The 17,426-nt window shown below is 38.8% G+C and overlaps 1 protein-coding gene across 1 annotated transcript in view; it reads right to left on the bottom strand.

Annotated features, from left to right (window-relative positions):
• Positions 1 to 17,426, bottom strand: part of RRM1 (ribonucleotide reductase catalytic subunit M1) — a 43,173-nt gene that overhangs the window by 10,546 nt on the left and 15,201 nt on the right. The window contains exons 7-12 of the mRNA XM_045484232.1: positions 16,390 to 16,552; positions 12,288 to 12,429; positions 4,890 to 4,973; positions 3,564 to 3,725; positions 2,874 to 2,953; positions 2,007 to 2,208 (exon numbers count right to left, since the gene is read on the bottom strand). Coding sequence (XP_045340188.1) covers positions 2,007 to 2,208; positions 2,874 to 2,953; positions 3,564 to 3,725; positions 4,890 to 4,973; positions 12,288 to 12,429; positions 16,390 to 16,552 — 833 coding nt within the window. The remainder of the gene's footprint in view (positions 1 to 2,006; positions 2,209 to 2,873; positions 2,954 to 3,563; positions 3,726 to 4,889; positions 4,974 to 12,287; positions 12,430 to 16,389; positions 16,553 to 17,426) is intronic.

The following is a 17,426-nucleotide window of genomic DNA, read 5'->3' as shown; positions in this document are numbered from 1 at the left end:
TAACACGCACCAGTGAAATAAGTAAGAAGGAGAGAGAATCTGTGTTCCATACTCCATGGCTCTATGACCAGACATACATCCCATTGTGCTATAATTTTTTATGTATATTCGTCTCAGTCAGGAGATGTATGCTGTCTAATATACCAGCCACTAGCCACATGTAGCTATTTCAATAAAATAAAAAATTCAGTTTTTCAGTTGCAATGATCATATATCATGAGCTCAACAGCCACCAGATACAGAACACTTCCATCACTATAGAACGTTTTTCCAAATTACACATTCCTACCTTACTCTAATTGAGATTCTGATAAGCCTTTAACAACAGGAGATCCAAGTTTGTGAATTCTGAAAAAGCTCTTCAGGTGATTTTCCACTACACTACACTAGGTGATAAGCTTCTCCAGGAAAGAATCATATCTTATTTACCCTTATATTTTTAGTTCTGGTACCACATCTCGCATATAATAAATGCTAAATAATGTTAGATGAATATTTTCTTTTCCGCTTTGATTAGGACTATCCTAACCCAAACTCTCAACTCCTCTCACCTAGACTCCCTCATGCCCTTCATATCTACTCAATTCTACACAAGTTGCCTAAGTACCCATTTATAAAGTATAACTCAAATCACATAATCCGGTAATTGAGTCTGATAAATGCTAGGGAGCAAAATAAGGGAGGAAAAGACAAAAGAGTTCTAGGAATAAGGACAGAAGGATGCCATTTTTAAATACGGTTGTCAAGGAAGACATCACTGAGAATAGGTTAGATAGCAAGCCATGTAGCTATCTGGGGGGTGGGGGGGAAGAGCATTTTAATATTCAAAGTAAAGTAAACAGCAAAAGTCCTGAGGAAAGAGTGTGCTTGATATGTTTGGGAACAGCAAGGAAATTAGTAGGGCTGGAGCACAATGAGCAAGGAGGGAAAGTAACAGTAGATGAGATGGGCATCCCCAGTTGTGCATGACCTCATGGGGCATTGTAAGGATTATGAATGAAAATGAATGAAGTACTGATACATACTACAACACAGATAAGCCTTGAAAACATGCTAAGTGACATAGGCCTGACACAATAGACCACCATATTATATGATTCCGTTTATATGGAACACCCACAAGAGGCAAATCCAGAGGTAGGAAACAGATTAGTAGAAGCTGCCAGGGGCTAGGGAAGGAGGCTTCCTCCTCCTTTCTATAGTTTATATCCAACATCCAAGCAGCCTGTCATTCAACCACTACAACAATCTCCTTAGCTAACCTCCAACCTCTTCTCACACCAAAACACTCTATCACCAGAAACAATAACCATCCTTCTCATCCTAGCATTTTGATGCTATTTTCCTTCCAGGAACCTACAAGGGCTTCCTACCTCTGCGACATGCCAGCTTTCACCTACTATCTCCCCTCCCTCAGCTATAGCCATCTCTCCATATACCAAACCATAATGTATTTGTTCCATCAGAACAAACTTATTTGATACACACTGCATAAAACCTATTCCTGTCTCTGATCTGACAGGCTATTCTTCCCAAATGGAAAGCCTGTCCATAAACTTCTTTTTTAAGAAACCAAATCTATGTCCCATTTCTATCCTTACCTCTTCTGTGAATTGCCTTAAAGATCTGAGATTAGAATTTTGTCTCACCATTCACTGAAAAGACTCTCCACCTGCTTATTACATACTTTAAACTGAATGAACATCCTGACACATTTTTGTGTTTGTCCTAAACCAACATGACTGAACACTGAGTAAAGATTATTACAACAATGTGTGTGTAATAAAAAGGTGATTAAATCTTTTCTACATGGCTTAGACTGTAAGATATTTGAGGGCACAGATCACACCTGTTCCCTTACAATCTCTACTTTAGTGCCCTTCTATTTACAACAAACTACAAAAACTCCCTTCCCCAACCTCAAGTGAAATCAAGTGAGGGATGCACAAACAATAACTGCCTAAGATTCTTCTCTCAGTACTCTGGGCAGAAGTTTTTCTACCTACCTCATCTTTGCTGGTATACTCTACTATTTCTGTGCACAGGTTGCTGCATTTGATCGTTCCCAGGTTCTGCTGGTTGCTCTTCCGATTACAGGAATCTTTGTAGAGCATGTACGGGGTACCTGTCTCTGTCTGAGACTCAATGATGGCATACCAAAGCTGCTGAGCTTTTACAACTTTGCGGACACGACCCTGTTTCTCATAACTGAAAGGCAAAGCTAATATTATTTTAATATTCCTTAAGAAAATCTTTATTGCAGACAACTTGAAGACACTAAAATATAAAATTACAAAAACTCTTAAATTGTTTACTATGTTTTGCTAAAAGGGTGGGAGTGGGGGGAAGGAATATGATCTTTATTTTACTATAGCTAAAGCCACAGAGGAAAATCAGACAGCTCTGGACCTATTTGAATATACCCCAATTCCACTAAATCAACAAAACCCTTCATAAGGAAAAGGAATAACACCCCAAGTGGTCAAATCTCCTACTATTGTACTATTATTTAATAAACTCTTGACATGTGTCCTAACTGTTCTTGATTCCTGGGTGCAATATAAAGCATAACTTTTTTTTCTTTTTTTGTCAAATGTACTGACAAAAATAATACTCTCTGTCTTAATTTTTATAAGGATCAGTTAAAAACCTCTTTATAACTCCCAAAGTTTTAAGAAAGAAGATAGAAACTCAATTTTGGTGAAGATTCAGATAGCAAATCTGACCAAAATATATTATTAATCACATTCTCTACTGGATGCTTCTGAAGATTCCTAGAAACTGGCTAATGATTGATGATATTTTGACACTTGGATTCCCCAAATAAAAGAAACATATGGTTAAAAATGATTACTTTCATATTTTTCCCATACCTTTCATATAGCTTCTCAAATTCCTCTCCCCAAACCTCATCCAGACCAGGACATTCATTTGGACACATCAAAGACCAGTCCTACAAAGGGAAGAACCCATACGAAACTTCAAATAACCAACCACACATAGTCCATTAGGAACACTGCAAGGGACAGGGTGACTTCTATAGACTCTCTTGGAAATGTGCTACAGAAATGATCATTTTGGACTCGGGCTCAAACATCTAATTCTACCTGTTTATACATGATCTTTTAAGCATTTAGGTCTGATAGCATCTACTTTAGAAAATAAAAATCCAAGGGGTGCCTGGGTGGCTCAGTCGGTTAAAGCCGACTTCGGCTCAGGTCATGATCTCACAGCTCGTGAATTTGAGTCCTACATCAGGCTCTGTACCGACAGCTCAGAGCCTGGTGCCTGCTTCAGATTCTGTGGCTCCCTTTCCCTCTGCCCCTCCTCTACCCTTCCCCTACTCACACCCTCTCTCTCCTTCAAAAATAAATAAACATTAAAAAAAATTTTTTTTAAAGAAAACAAAAATCCAAGAAGGTAGGAATGGTATCTCTTAACTTGCTTAAAATTCTTCCATAGCATAACATGCAGGTGGGCTCTTCCTAAGCATGATTTAAGATGACAAAAAAGAAAACTGATATGAATAAAGTTGTTCTTACCAACAGGTACCTATTTCTCACCTGATTAGTCTCCACTCGTTTCATGAAGAGATCCGGAATCCAAAGGGCAAAGAAAAGGTCTCTGGCACGCTGTTCTTCCTTTCCTGTGTTCTTCTTTAAATCAAGAAACTCAAAAATGTCTAAATGCCAAGGCTCCAGATAAATAGCAAATGCCCCAGGTCGCTAAAGGCAAATACATCATCATTCTTTTCAAAATCAGAATGAAACAAAGAAACTTCATATTTTCCAAGGCACTTTCATAATATCTCCTTTGATCTTCATTACAAGTAAGGAATTAAATGACATAATACAAATAAAAGTACTATAAATATAAGTACTAGTATTTTTCTTATAATTCTAGGAGTGAAAAAGAGCAATTGATAAGAAAGAACAAGAAAGATGAAATAACTTGTCCAGAGTGACACAGTGAACTACAGACGGAGCTTCTTTCAGTTGTCATCCAGCTACTTTACATTATATGACACGTATGCCAACCCCAAAGAAAATCACTTTAATTCTGACAATTATAAATTGTGCTCTTACCAAAGACCAAAAAAGTGATGCCTTATATCAAGATCTCCACAGATTGTTTTTAAAGTCCATCAAAGGAAATTCATCAACTACCAGGTAATCAGTGTGTCTACATATATATAAGAGGCAGCCTCAAGTGGCAAACTATCCTGCTGATAACACTGGGCAAACAATCCAATTCTCTCAATTCTACTTCTCCCTCTGTGAAACAGGCAGAGTTTTGTTTTTGTTAAACAACAAAAACAACAAAAAAACCCCTACAAGACTATTACAACTCCTATGCAAGATTAGGTATCAATATAAGTTACAATTTTAGAAATTCTTTGCCAATAAACTGTCATATAAAAAAAGTTGACTGGGGGCACCTGGCTGGCTCACTCAGTAGAGCATGCTACTCTTGATCTCAGGGTCATGAGTTCAAGCCTCACACTGAGTGTGGAGCCCACTTAAAAAATAAAATTAAAAAAAAGCTGACTAGATCATTTGCTGCCTGGAGCCAAAGGTAAAGTATGTATGGGTGGGAGTGATGGGGTGATTAATCAAAGGTGCTTGAGGAAACATTTTGGAGTAATGGAAATGTTCTATATCTTGATTGGTATAGTGATTACATAAGTATACACGTTTGTCAAAACGCATCAAACTGTACACTTAAAGTGTGTGCATTTTTGAAGTAAATTACACCTCATTAAACTGATTTTGAAAGTAAAAAAAAAAGCAAAGTAATTACAAATATACATGCTAAATCACCTTATTTTAAGCATTCATGGTTAAAGATTTTTAGTCCTAATTTCCAAGACTCCAAGTAACAGAGCATACCTTGTTTCCACCTTGATCCACATATCGAGCTGTGTTGTTATATACTCTCAGCATTGGCACAAGGCCATTGGAATTGCCATTAGTCTGAAAGAGAGACCAAGAATAAAGGCATCTGGAGGAGAAAAGTGGGACTAAGTAAGCATGGAAAAGAACAAATTGGCTCAACAGTGAATATGTTACAAGAGCTCTCCCAGTCTATATAAAGTTTTATCTGCTTTCCATCTCTCCCTTTATAAACAGAATACCCAATATAAAATAAACAAAATATTGTTTTCCCCTAATTGTTGTTTTAATGTTCTTGTTGCATCTCTAATTTACAATTACAAGTCAAAAGAATCTGAAACCAGGGTAGCTGAACTTAACCTCCATACCTTATAATGGTCATTATATAAAGATATACTTTGAGTAGAATAAAAACACAACTACAGTGTCTTTTTCCCAAAAGGCAACTTACAGTAAGAATTATACACAGTGGATAAATGAAGACAATAAAGATATATGGAGATTCTCAACAATAAATGGATTCTAGAATGAAGATAAGAAAACACAAAGACTCCTAAAAGATACCTCATCAAATTTTTAAAATAATCCTTCTAACTCTAAGGTAAGCCTTTAAACAGACTAGAAAAATAAGTGAGCAATGGCTCACCCTATTATTGTGTGTTAAGTGCTCCAAAACACTATGTAATAGAATAGTTTCCTTCTGGACTCCCTAACTTTCTTCTGTAGGGTCAGATATTTTCTTCACATTACAGGTGAGGAAACAAACCCAGAGATGTAAAATAACTTATGCTAGGCTGCATTACTACTAAGTAGAGGAGATAGGATTTAAATCCAGGTCTTTCTTATCCAGTATCTTCATCTTGACTCCCAATGAATAATGAACTAGCAAAGGGCTAAATTTACATCATAAAGAGCCAACTTGTAAAACATGAATCCTGGCTCTACTACATATTAAGTGACTGATCTCTGGAAGTAATTTAATTTTCTAAGCCTCAGATTCCTCACTTGTAAAATGAAGATGATATTGCCTTTAATCACAAAGTTATTGTAAAGAGTAAAGTTCCTACCATGTGTCTCTAATGGTACCCATATCGTATGGCTTGTAGCAAGGATTAAATGAGTAACTCAGTTAAACTTTTATAACAAATTTAACATATAATAAGCAATCAATAAATGATAGCTGTTATTATTATCGCATCAAATCCAAATTCCAAAATCTGAGCCAAAAAAATCCGACAGATCATCTAATCTAAACCAGAAGCTAGAGAGAAGGTTAGAAGAAGATGGCGGCATAGGAGGACGCTGGGCTCACCGCGCGTCCTGCTGATCAATTAGATTCCACCTACACCTGCCTAAATAACCCAGAAAACCACCAGAGGATTAGCAGAACGGAGTCGCCGGAGCCAAGCGCAGACGAGAGGCCCACGGAAGAGGGTAGGAAGGGCGGAGAGGCGGTGCATGCTCCACGGACTGGCGGGAGGGAGCCAGGGCAGAGGGGCGGCTCGCCGGCCAAGCAGAGCCCCGGAGTCTGGCCTGCAAAAGCGGAGGGGCCTGACGGACTGTGTTCCGACAGCAAGCGCGACGTAGCGTCTGGGAGGTCATAAGTTAACAGCTCTGCTCGGAAAGCGGGAAGGCTGGAGGACAAAGGGAGGGAGAGCTGCTGAGCCCCCGGACGACAGAGCTCAGTTTGGTGGGGAACAAAGGCGCTCGCCAGCGCCATCTCCCCCGCCCATCCCCCAGCCAAAATCCCAAAGAGAACCAGTTCCTGCCAGGGAACTTCCTCGCTCCGCTCAAACACCCAACTCTGTGCTTCTGCGGAGCCAAACCTCCGGCAGCGGATCTGACTCCCTCCCGCTGCCACAGGGCCCCTCCTGAAGTGGATCACCTAAGGAGAAGCGAGCTAAGCCTGCCCCTCCAGCCCCTGTGCCCCTTACCTACCCACCCCAGCTAATACGCCAGATCCCCAGCATCACAAGCCTGGCAGTGTGCAAGTAGCCCAGATGGGCCACGCCACCCCACAGTGAATCCCGCCCCTAGGAGAGGGGAAGAGAAGGCACACACCAGTTTGACTGTGGCCCCAGCGGTGGGCTGGGGGCAGACATCAGGTCGGACTGCGGCCCCGCACACCAACTCCAGTTATACACCACAGCACAGGGGAAGTGCCCTGCAGGTCCTCACCACGCCAGGGACTATCCAAAATGACCAAGCGGAAGAATTCCCCTCAGAAAAATCTCCAGGAAATAACAACAGCTAATGAGCTGATCAAAAAGGATTTAAATAATATAACAGAAAGTGAATTTAGAATAATAATCATAAAATTAATCGCCGGGCTTGAAAACAGTATACAGGACAGCAGAGAATCCCTTGCTACAGAGATCAAGGGACTAAGGAACAGTCACGAGGAGCTGAAAAACGCTTTAAATGAAATGCAAAACAAAATGGAGACCACCACAGCTCGGATTGAAGAGGCAGAGGAGAGAATAGGTGAACTAGAAGATAAAGTTATGGAAAAAGAGGAAGCTGAGAGAAAGAGAGATAAAAAAATCCAGGAGTATGAGGGGAAAATTAGAGAACTAAGTGATACACTAAAAAGAAATAATATACGCATAATTGGTATCCCAGAGGAGGAAGAGAGAGGGAAAGGTGCTGAAGGGGTACTTGAAGAAATAATAGCTGAGAACTTCCCTGAACTGGGGAAGGAAAAAGGCATTGAAATCCAAGAGGCACAGAGAACTCCCTCCAGACGGAACTTGAATCGATCTTCTGCACGACATATCATAGTGAAACTGGCAAAATACAAGGATAAAGAGAAAATTCTGAAAGCAGCAAGGGGTAAACGTGCCCTCACATATAAAGGGAGACCTATAAGACTCGTGACTGATCTCTCTTTTGAAACTTGGCAGGCCAGAAAGAATTGGCACGAGATTTTCAGTGTGCTAGACAGAAAAAATATGCAGCCGAGAATCCTTTATCCAGCAAGTCTGTCATTTAGAATAGAAGGAGAGATAAAGGTCTTCCCAAACAAACAAAAACTGAAGGAATTTGTCACCACTAAACCAGCCCTACAAGAGATCCTAAGGGGGACCCTGTGAGACAAAATACCAGAGACATCACTACAAGCATAAAACATACAGACATCACAATGACTCTAAACCCGTATCTTTCTATAATAACACTGAATGTAAATGGATTAAATGCGCCAACCAAAAGACATAGGGTATCAGAATGGATAAAAAAACAAGACCCATCTATTTGCTGTCTACAAGAGACTCATTTTAGACCTGAGGACACCTTTAGATTGAGAGTGAGGGGATGGAGAACTATTTATCATGCTACTGGAAGCCAAAAGAAAGCTGGAGTAGCCATACTTATATCAGACAAACTAGACTTTAAATTAAAGGCTGTAACAAGAGATGAAGAAGGACATTATATAAGAGTTACAGGGTCTATCCATCAGGAAGAGCTAACAATTATAAATGTCTATGCGCCGAATACCGGAGCCCCCAAATATATAAAACAACTACTCATAAACATAAGCAACCTTATCGATAAGAATGTGGTAATTGCAGGGGACTTTAACACCCCACTTACAGAAATGGATAGATCATCTAGACACACGGTCAATAAAGAAACAAGGGCCCTGAATGAGACATTGGATCAGATGGACTTGACAGATATATTTAGAACTCTGCATCCCAAAGCAACAGAATATACTTTCTTCTCGAGTGCACATGGAACATTCTCCAAGATAGATCATATACTGGGTCACAAAACAGCCCTCCATAAGTTTACCAGAATTGAAATTATACCATGCATACTTTCAGACCACAATGCTATGAAGCTTGAAATCAACCACAGAAAAAAGTCTGGAAAACCTCCAAAAGCATGGAGGTTAAAGAACACCCTACTAACGAATGAGTGGGTCAACCAGGCAATTAGAGAAGAAATTAAAAAATATATGGAAACAAACGAAAATGAAAATACAACAATCCAAACGCTTTGGGACGCAGCGAAGGCAGTCCTGAGAGGAAAATACATTGCAATCCAGGCCTATCTCAAGAAACAAGAAAAATCCCAAATACAAAATCTAACAGCACACCTAAAGGAAATAGAAGCAGAACAGCAAAGACACCCCAAACCCAGCAGAAGAAGAGAAATAATAAAGATCAGAGCAGAAATAAACAATATAGAGTCTAAAAAAACTGTAGAGCAGATCAACGAAACCAAGAGTTGGTTTTTGGAAAAAATAAACAAAATTGACAAACCTCTAGCCAGGCTTCTCAAAAAGAAAAGGGAGATGACCCAAATAGATAAAATCATGAATGAAAATGGAATTATTACAACCAATCCCTCAGAGATACAAACAATTATCAGGGAATACTATGAAAAATTATATGCCAACAAATTGGACAACCTGGAAGAAATGGACAAATTCCTGAACACCCACACTCTTCCAAAACTCAACCAGGAGGAAATAGAAAGCTTGAACAGACCCATAACCAGCGAAGAAATTGAATCGGTTATTAAAAATCTCCCAACAAATAAGAGTCCAGGACCAGATGGCTTCCCAGGGGAGTTCTACCAGACATTTAAAGCAGAGATAATACCTATCCTTCTCAAGCTATTCCAAGAAATAGAAAGGGAAGGAAAACTTCCAGACTCATTCTATGAAGCCAGTATTACTTTGATTCCTAAACCAGATAGAGACCCAATAAAAAAAGAGAACTACCGGCCAATATCCCTGATGAATACGGATGCAAAAATTCTCAATAAGATACTAGCAAATCGAATTCAACGGCATATAAAAAGAATTATTCACCATGATCAAGTGGGATTCATTCCTGGGATGCAGGGCTGGTTCAACATTCGCAAATCAATCAACGTGATACATCACATTAACAAAAAAAAAGAGAAGAACCATATGATCCTGTCAATCGATGCAGAAAAGGCCTTTGACAAAATCCAGCACCCTTTCTTAATAAAAACCCTTGAGAAAGTCGGGATAGAAGGAACATACTTAAAGATCATAAAGGCCATTTATGAAAAGCCCACAGCTAACATCATCCTCAACGGGGAAAAACTGAGAGCTTTTTCCCTGAGATCAGGAACACGACAGGGATGCCCACTCTCACCGCTGTTGTTTAACATAGTGCTGGAAGTTCTAGCATCAGCAATCAGACAACAAAAGGAAATCAAAGGCATCAAAATTGGCAAAGATGAAGTCAAGCTTTCGCTCTTTGCAGATGACATGATATTATACATGGAAAATCCGATAGACTCCACCAAAAGTCTGCTAGAATTGATACATGAATTCAGCAAAGTTGCAGGATACAAAATCAATGTACAGAAATCAGTTGCATTCTTATACACTAACAATGAAGCAACAGAAAGACAAATAAAGAAACTGATCCCATTCACAATTGCACCAAGAAGCATAAAATACCTAGGAATAAATCTAACCAAAGATGTAAAGGATCTGTATGCTGAAAACTATAGAAAGCTTACGAAGGAAATTGAAGAAGATTTAAAGAAATGGAAAGACATTCCCTGCTCATGGATTGGAAAAATAAATATTGTCAAAATGTCAATACTACCCAAAGCTATCTACACATTCAATGCAATCCCAATCCAAATTGCACCAGCATTCTTCTCGAAACTAGAACAAGCAATCCTAAAATTCATATGGAACCACAAAAGGCCCCGAATAGCCAAAGGAATTTTGAAGAAGAAAACCAAAGCAGGAGGCATCACAATCCCAGACTTTAGCCTCTACTACAAAGCTGTCATCATCAAGACAGCATGGTATTGGCACAAAAACAGACACATAGACCAATGGAATAGAATAGAAACCCCAGAACTAGACCCACAAACGTATGGTCAACTCATCTTTGACAAAGCAGGAAAGAACATCCAATGGAAAAAAGACAGCCTCTTTAACAAATGGTGCTGGGAGAACTGGACAGCAACATGCAGAAGGTTGAAACTAGACCACTTTCTCACACCATTCACAAAAATAAACTCAAAATGGATAAAGGACCTGAATGTGAGACAGGAAACCATCAAAACCTTAGAGGAGAAAGCAGGAAAAGACCTCTCTGACCTCAGCCGTAGCAATCTCTTATTCGACACATCCCCAAAGGCAAGGGAATTAAAAGCAAAAGTGAATTACTGGGACCTTATGAAGATAAAAAGCTTCTGCACAGCAAAGGAAACAACCAACAAAACTAAAAGGCAACCAACGGAATGGGAAAAGATATTTGCAAATGACATATCGGACAAAGGGCTAGTATCCAGAATCTATAAAGAGCTCACCAAACTCCACACCCGAAAAACAAATAACCCAGTGAAGAAATGGGCAGAAAACATGAATAGACACTTCTCTAAAGAAGACATCCGGATGGCCAACAGGCACATGAAAAGATGTTCAGCGTCGCTCCTTATCAGGGAAATACAAATCAAAACCACACTCAGGTATCACCTCACGCCAGTCAGAGTGGCCAAAATGAACAAATCAGGAGACTATAGATGCTGGCGAGGATGTGGAGAAACGGGAACCCTCTTGCACTGTTGGTGGGAATGCAAATTGGTGCAGCCGCTCTGGAAAACAGTGTGGAGGTTCCTCAGAAAATTAAAAATAGACCTACCCTATGACCCAGCAATAGCACTGCTGGGAATTTATCCAAGGGATACAGGAGTACTGATGCATAGGGGCACTTGTACCCCAATGTTCATAGCAGCACTCTCAACAATAGCCAAATTATGGAAAGAGCCTAAATGTCCATCAACTGATGAATGGATAAAGAAATTGTGGTTTATATACACAATGGAATACTACGTGGCAATGAGAAAAAATGAAATATGGCCTTTTGTAGCAACGTGGATGGAACTGGAGAGTGTGATGCTAAGTGAAATAAGCCATACAGAGAAAGACAGATACCATATGGTTTCACTCTTATGTGGATCCTGAGAAACGTAACAGGAACCCATGGGGGAGGGGGAGGAAAAAAGAAAAAAAAAAAAAAAAAAAAACAGGTTAGAGTGGGAGAGAGCCAAAGCATAAGAGACTGTTAAAAACTGAGAACAAACTGAGGGTTGATGGGGGGTGGGAGGGAGGAGAGGGTGGGTGATGGGTATTGAGGAGGGCACCTTTTGGGATGAGCACTGGGTGTTTTATGGAAACCAATTTGGACAATAAATTTCATATATTATAAAAAAATAAATAAATAAATAAACCAGAAGCTAGAAATAGTGAAATGACTCCCTCCAAGTCACACAGCCAGTTAGCACTTAACAGAGACCCAGGTCTCAAAAGCTCCAGCGTATGCCCTCTCAACGATAAGCCCAGCTGCTTATCTTTTTATCCTACAATCTTTTAGTCATAACACAGAAGCTTACCCCAGCAATGTAGCTGCCAGTAGCTCGAATACAACTCACAGCGACACCAATTCCACCAGCAGACTTGGAAATCAATGCACACTGCTTTAGAGTGTCATAAATGCCTTCAATACTATCATCTTTCATACTCAGAAGGAAGCAGCTACAGGGGAAAAAAAAGTCACAATTCAGCAAGGAAATGAAACAAAGCAGAGAAACAACACTGACTATACACCCCCAAAACAGTAAGTTGGGCAAATAAGATTTGAAGTTTACAAAATTCCTAGTTATTTTAGAAAAAAAATTAAAAAAACTTTTACTGGATATGACACAAGACATATCAACATATCCTATTATTTTAAAAATATCTTGCTGCCTATCCCAGATGTTAAGCCTAGAAGGAAGTCTTACAATAAAGTCAAAAATATTAACTCACATGTTTATCAGACTGCAGATGTGCCTTAACACATTTTCTCCTGCAAATTCCTAAGCATAGATCAATAATAGGTCTTTCCAACCTATTAGTAAGCCAAGAAAAATTTATGAAATAAAAAAACATCTATCCAATGGTCAATTCTTTGACAGGTCCTCCAAAAGTTAGCTGCTTTACAGTCTTTTGGAAGACAACCCCTCCAACTAGTGCTTTGGATCTCATCCTGCTCCCTACCTCAGGAACTTTACTTACTCTACCAAGGATCCCTTCACTATCTTGAATATACATCCACTCAAATGAATTCTATCCATTGACTTTTTCCATTAAATATGACAACATTCAAAAAGATACAGAGAATAATATGACATATACTTTGTACTTATCACCTACATCAAGAAAACCGACACTACATATATAGTCTAACTGCAATCCCATACCATTTCCATGCATTTCTACCTTCTAAAAACATTTATATACATTCTACATTTTTAAATTTCATTTATCCTTCTGCAACTTGCTTTAACTCAATATTGTTCATTCCTACTGGTACATGTCACTAGTTAGTTTACTTTCTTTGCTATAAGTTGTTCCACTGTATGGCTATTCCAATACATTTGTCCATTTGCCTGTAGATGGGCATTTGGATTTTCCAATTTGTTTTCTATTCTACACAATGTTGCTGTGGAAATTCTTGAACATATCTCCTGGGGGTTAGGTGTAAGGATTTTTGTAGAAGATAAACCCACAACAGGAAATGCTAGGTCAAAAGATATGCATTATGTTCCACTATACTAAAGATTGTCCAAAGTGGATGGGTAAGTATACTCACTTAGCAATGTATGAGAGTTCCCTATGTTCTACATTCTTACCAACACTTGGTATTACCAGCCTTTTAATTTTTATCAGTCTGATAGGCATGAAATATCTCATTATGTTAACTTTCATTTTCCTAATTACTAGCAAAGTTTATTTATCACCTCACATGTTTACTGGCCAGTCAAGTTTCTTCTGTGAATTATTTTATCCTTTGCCCATGTTTCTATTTAGTTTTAGGTCTTTTTCTTTTTTTTTATTTCTTTTTAATGTTTATTTTTGCAGAGATAGGAGAGACAGAGTGTGAGCAGGGGAGGGGCAGTGAGAAGGAGACACAGAATCCGAAGCAGGCTCAAGGCTCTGAGCTATCAGCACAGAGCCTGAAATAGGGCTCAAACCCACAAACCATGAGATCATAACCTGAGCCAAAGTCGAACGTTTAATTGACTGAGCTGCCCAGGTGCTTCCCCAACTTTTTAAAAAATTTTTTAATGTTTGGGGTACCTGGGTGACTCAGTCAATTCAGCGTCCAACTTCAGCTCAGGTCATGATCTCACGGTTCATGGGTTTGAGCCCTGCGTCAGGCTCTGCGCTGACAGCTCAGAGCCTGGAGCCTGCTTCAGTTTCTGTGTTTCCCTCTCTCTGCCCCTCCCCCACTCTCAATCTGTCTGTTTCTCTCTCAAAAATAAACAAATATTTTTTGATTTTTAAATTTTTTAAATGCTTATTTATTTTTGAGGGAGAGAGAGAAAGAGCAAGTGAACACATGAGCATGGGAAGGGCAGAGAGAAGGGGAGACGGAGAATCCCAAGCAGACTCCACACTGTCAGCACAGAGCCTGATGCAGGCCTCAAACTAACCAAACATGATCATGACCTGAGCTGAAATCAAGAGTCAGACACCTAACTGACAGAGCCACCCAGGAGCCCGTCTTTTTCTTGTAATCCCTTGACAGTTAACATACACTGCCAATATCTTCTGTCAGGCTGAAACTTGTTTTTCCATTTTGTTTTTGGTTCACATTAGTTTTTAATTTTAATGTAGTCAATTTTTCCTTTATGATGTTTTATCTAGTATACCTACTTTAAGAAATCTTTCATCATTCTGAGATCACATATAATCTCCCATTAAGATGCATGATGAAGTATTAAGAGTCATGATGTCTACAACTTACTTTCAAAAAAATCAAAAAAAAAATTTTTTTTTTTAATTTTTTTTTTTTTTTCAACGTTTATTTATTTTTGGGACAGAGAGAGACAGAGCATGAACGGGGGAGGGGCAGAGAGAGAGGGAGACACAGAATCGGAAACAGGCTCCAGGCTCTGAGCCATCAGCCCAGAGCCCGACGCGGGGCTCGAACTCACCGACCGCGAGATCGTGACCTGGCTGAAGTCGGACGCTTAACCGACTGCGCCACCCAGGTGCCCCAAAAATCAAAAAATTTTTAAAAATTTTAAAGATAAAAAATACATACATATACATATGATAAAATGGTAATAGTTTTTTTATCTAGGCAGAGGTGAGTGTATAGACATTTACTGTCCTTCCTTCAAACTTTTCTGAATATTTGAAACTCATAGTAAAAAGTAGGAAGAAAAATATTTATCTATTTTCTCTAATGTTCTAAAAGATTTTACTTTCACATTTAGATTTTTTTTTTAACATATTTCTGTATATGGAATGAAAACGGGAAATCTAATTTTCCCCCATAGGATAACCAATTTCCCTAACACCGTTTCCCCCAGTGAAATGCAGTAACACCTCAATTATACATCAAGTTCCCTTATAAGCCTGAATCTCTTTCTGGGCTGTTATATTCCTGTGGTTTACTTATCTCAGGGTAAATACCACACTGTCTTAATTGCCATAGCATTAGAGTAGTCTTGAAATCTGGTAGGGCTTTTTCTTCAAAACCTGCTATTGCTATTTATGTTAGTTTCCTGTGGCTGCCCTAAAAAATTACCACCAACTTGCTGGGTTGAAACAGTTCTGGAGGCCAGAAGTTTAACATAAGTTTCACTGGGCCAGAATCAAGAACACTCCCTCCAGAGGCTCTAGGGGAAATATTCGCTGCCTCTTGCAGCTTCTGGTAGCCCCTTTGCTTATAACCACATCACTCCAATTTCTGCCTTTATCTTCACATTGCCTCCTCTCTTTTGTATGTATCTTATCCCCCTCAGCCTTTCTCTTATAAAGATACTTCTGATCGGATTTAGGGCCCACTTGAATAATTCAGGACAACCTCCTATGTCAAGATCCTTCTTAATCATATTTACAAAGATAATTTTTCCTTATAAATTAACATTTACAGGTTCCAGGGATTAGGACCTGGTATCTTTGAAAAGCCTACTAAATTGTTCTTAGTCTTTTGCTCTTCTGAATAAATTTTGGAATCAGAATGTTGACATTTTGACTGGATCCATAAATTGAGAAAAATTGACATCTTTATAATATTAAATCCATTTATGATATAAAATCACTCTCCATTGTTTTAATGTCCCTCAATTATGTTTTAGAATTTTCTCCTTAAAAGTCTTACACATCTTTTATTAGATCTATTCCTAGGTACCTTCCAGTATTATAAATGATACACGTTAAAAGTTAATCTTCTAAGGGCTAAAATAGGAAACTTCATTAATTAATATTGAACTTATATCCAGATGCTTCGTCAGAATCTCTTTTTAATTCTGATCATTTATCTGTAGATGCTCTTGAATTTCCTATGTAAAAATCATACTATCAGTGAATCACTACAGCTTTGTTCCCTCATTTGCATTAATTTGTATGTGATTAACTGCCTTGTTTCTTCAGGTCAAGGTTTACTTCCCTAATCAAAACAATTTCAGAACATTAAAAGCAAACATACAGGACACTTACCTAGAAAGCTGTGGGCGGTTGGTACCAGCATTGAAGAGAGTGGGAGAGGCATGGGTAAACCACTTCTCAGAAAGAAGATTATATGTTTCAATAGCAGCATCAATATCTTCTTCATGAATCCCCACAGATACCCTCATCAACATATGCTGTGGTCTTTCAGCCACTAAAAACAAAAGGAGTTTCACATGATGGGACATGTCAGAAAAACTAGGCTGAGACATGCACTGGAGTCAAAACAGGAACACCAAAGACAATTTAAAAAACTTTATACCAATAAGCACCAACAGTTAATCATAAACCAAATCTAAAGTTAAAAATGTTAGTGCTCACTATCAACAATAGCCAAAGTATGGAAAGAGCCCAAATGTCCATCAATGGATGAATGGATAAAGAAAATATGTAGTGTGTATACACACACACACACACACACACACACACACACACACACACAATGGAGTATTACTCGACAATCAAAAAGAATGAAACCCTGCCATTTGCAACTACATGGATGGAACTGGAGGGTATTATGCTAAGTGAAATTAGTCAGCAAAAGACAAAAATCATATGACTTCACTTATATGAGGACTTTAAGAGACAAAGCAGATGAACATAAGGGAAGGGAAACAAAATATAAAAACAGGGAGGGTGACAAAACCAGAAGAGACTCATAAATATGGAGAACAGAGGGTTACTGGAGGGGGTGTGGGAGGGGGGGATGGGCTAAATGGGTAAGGGGCACTAAGGAATCTACTCCTGAAATCATTGTTGCACTGTATGCTAACTAATTTGGGTGTAAATTAAAAAAAAAAAAAAAAAAAAAAATTTAAATAAATAAATAAATAAATAAATAAATAAGAACTACCCAATAACCCAGCAATTGCAGTACTAGATATTTATCCAAGGGATACAGGTATGCTGTTTCAAAGGGGCTCATGCATCCCAATGTTTATAGTAGTGCTATTGACAATAGGCAAAGTAGGGAAACAGCCCAAATGTCCATCAACAGATGAATGGATAAAGAATATGTGTGTGTGTGT

The sequence above is a fragment of the Leopardus geoffroyi genome, chromosome D1, assembly GCF_018350155.1.
Source record: "Leopardus geoffroyi isolate Oge1 chromosome D1, O.geoffroyi_Oge1_pat1.0, whole genome shotgun sequence".
Lineage (NCBI taxonomy): Eukaryota > Metazoa > Chordata > Mammalia > Carnivora > Felidae > Leopardus > Leopardus geoffroyi.
This window is presented reverse-complemented; position numbering and strand designations above follow the sequence as displayed.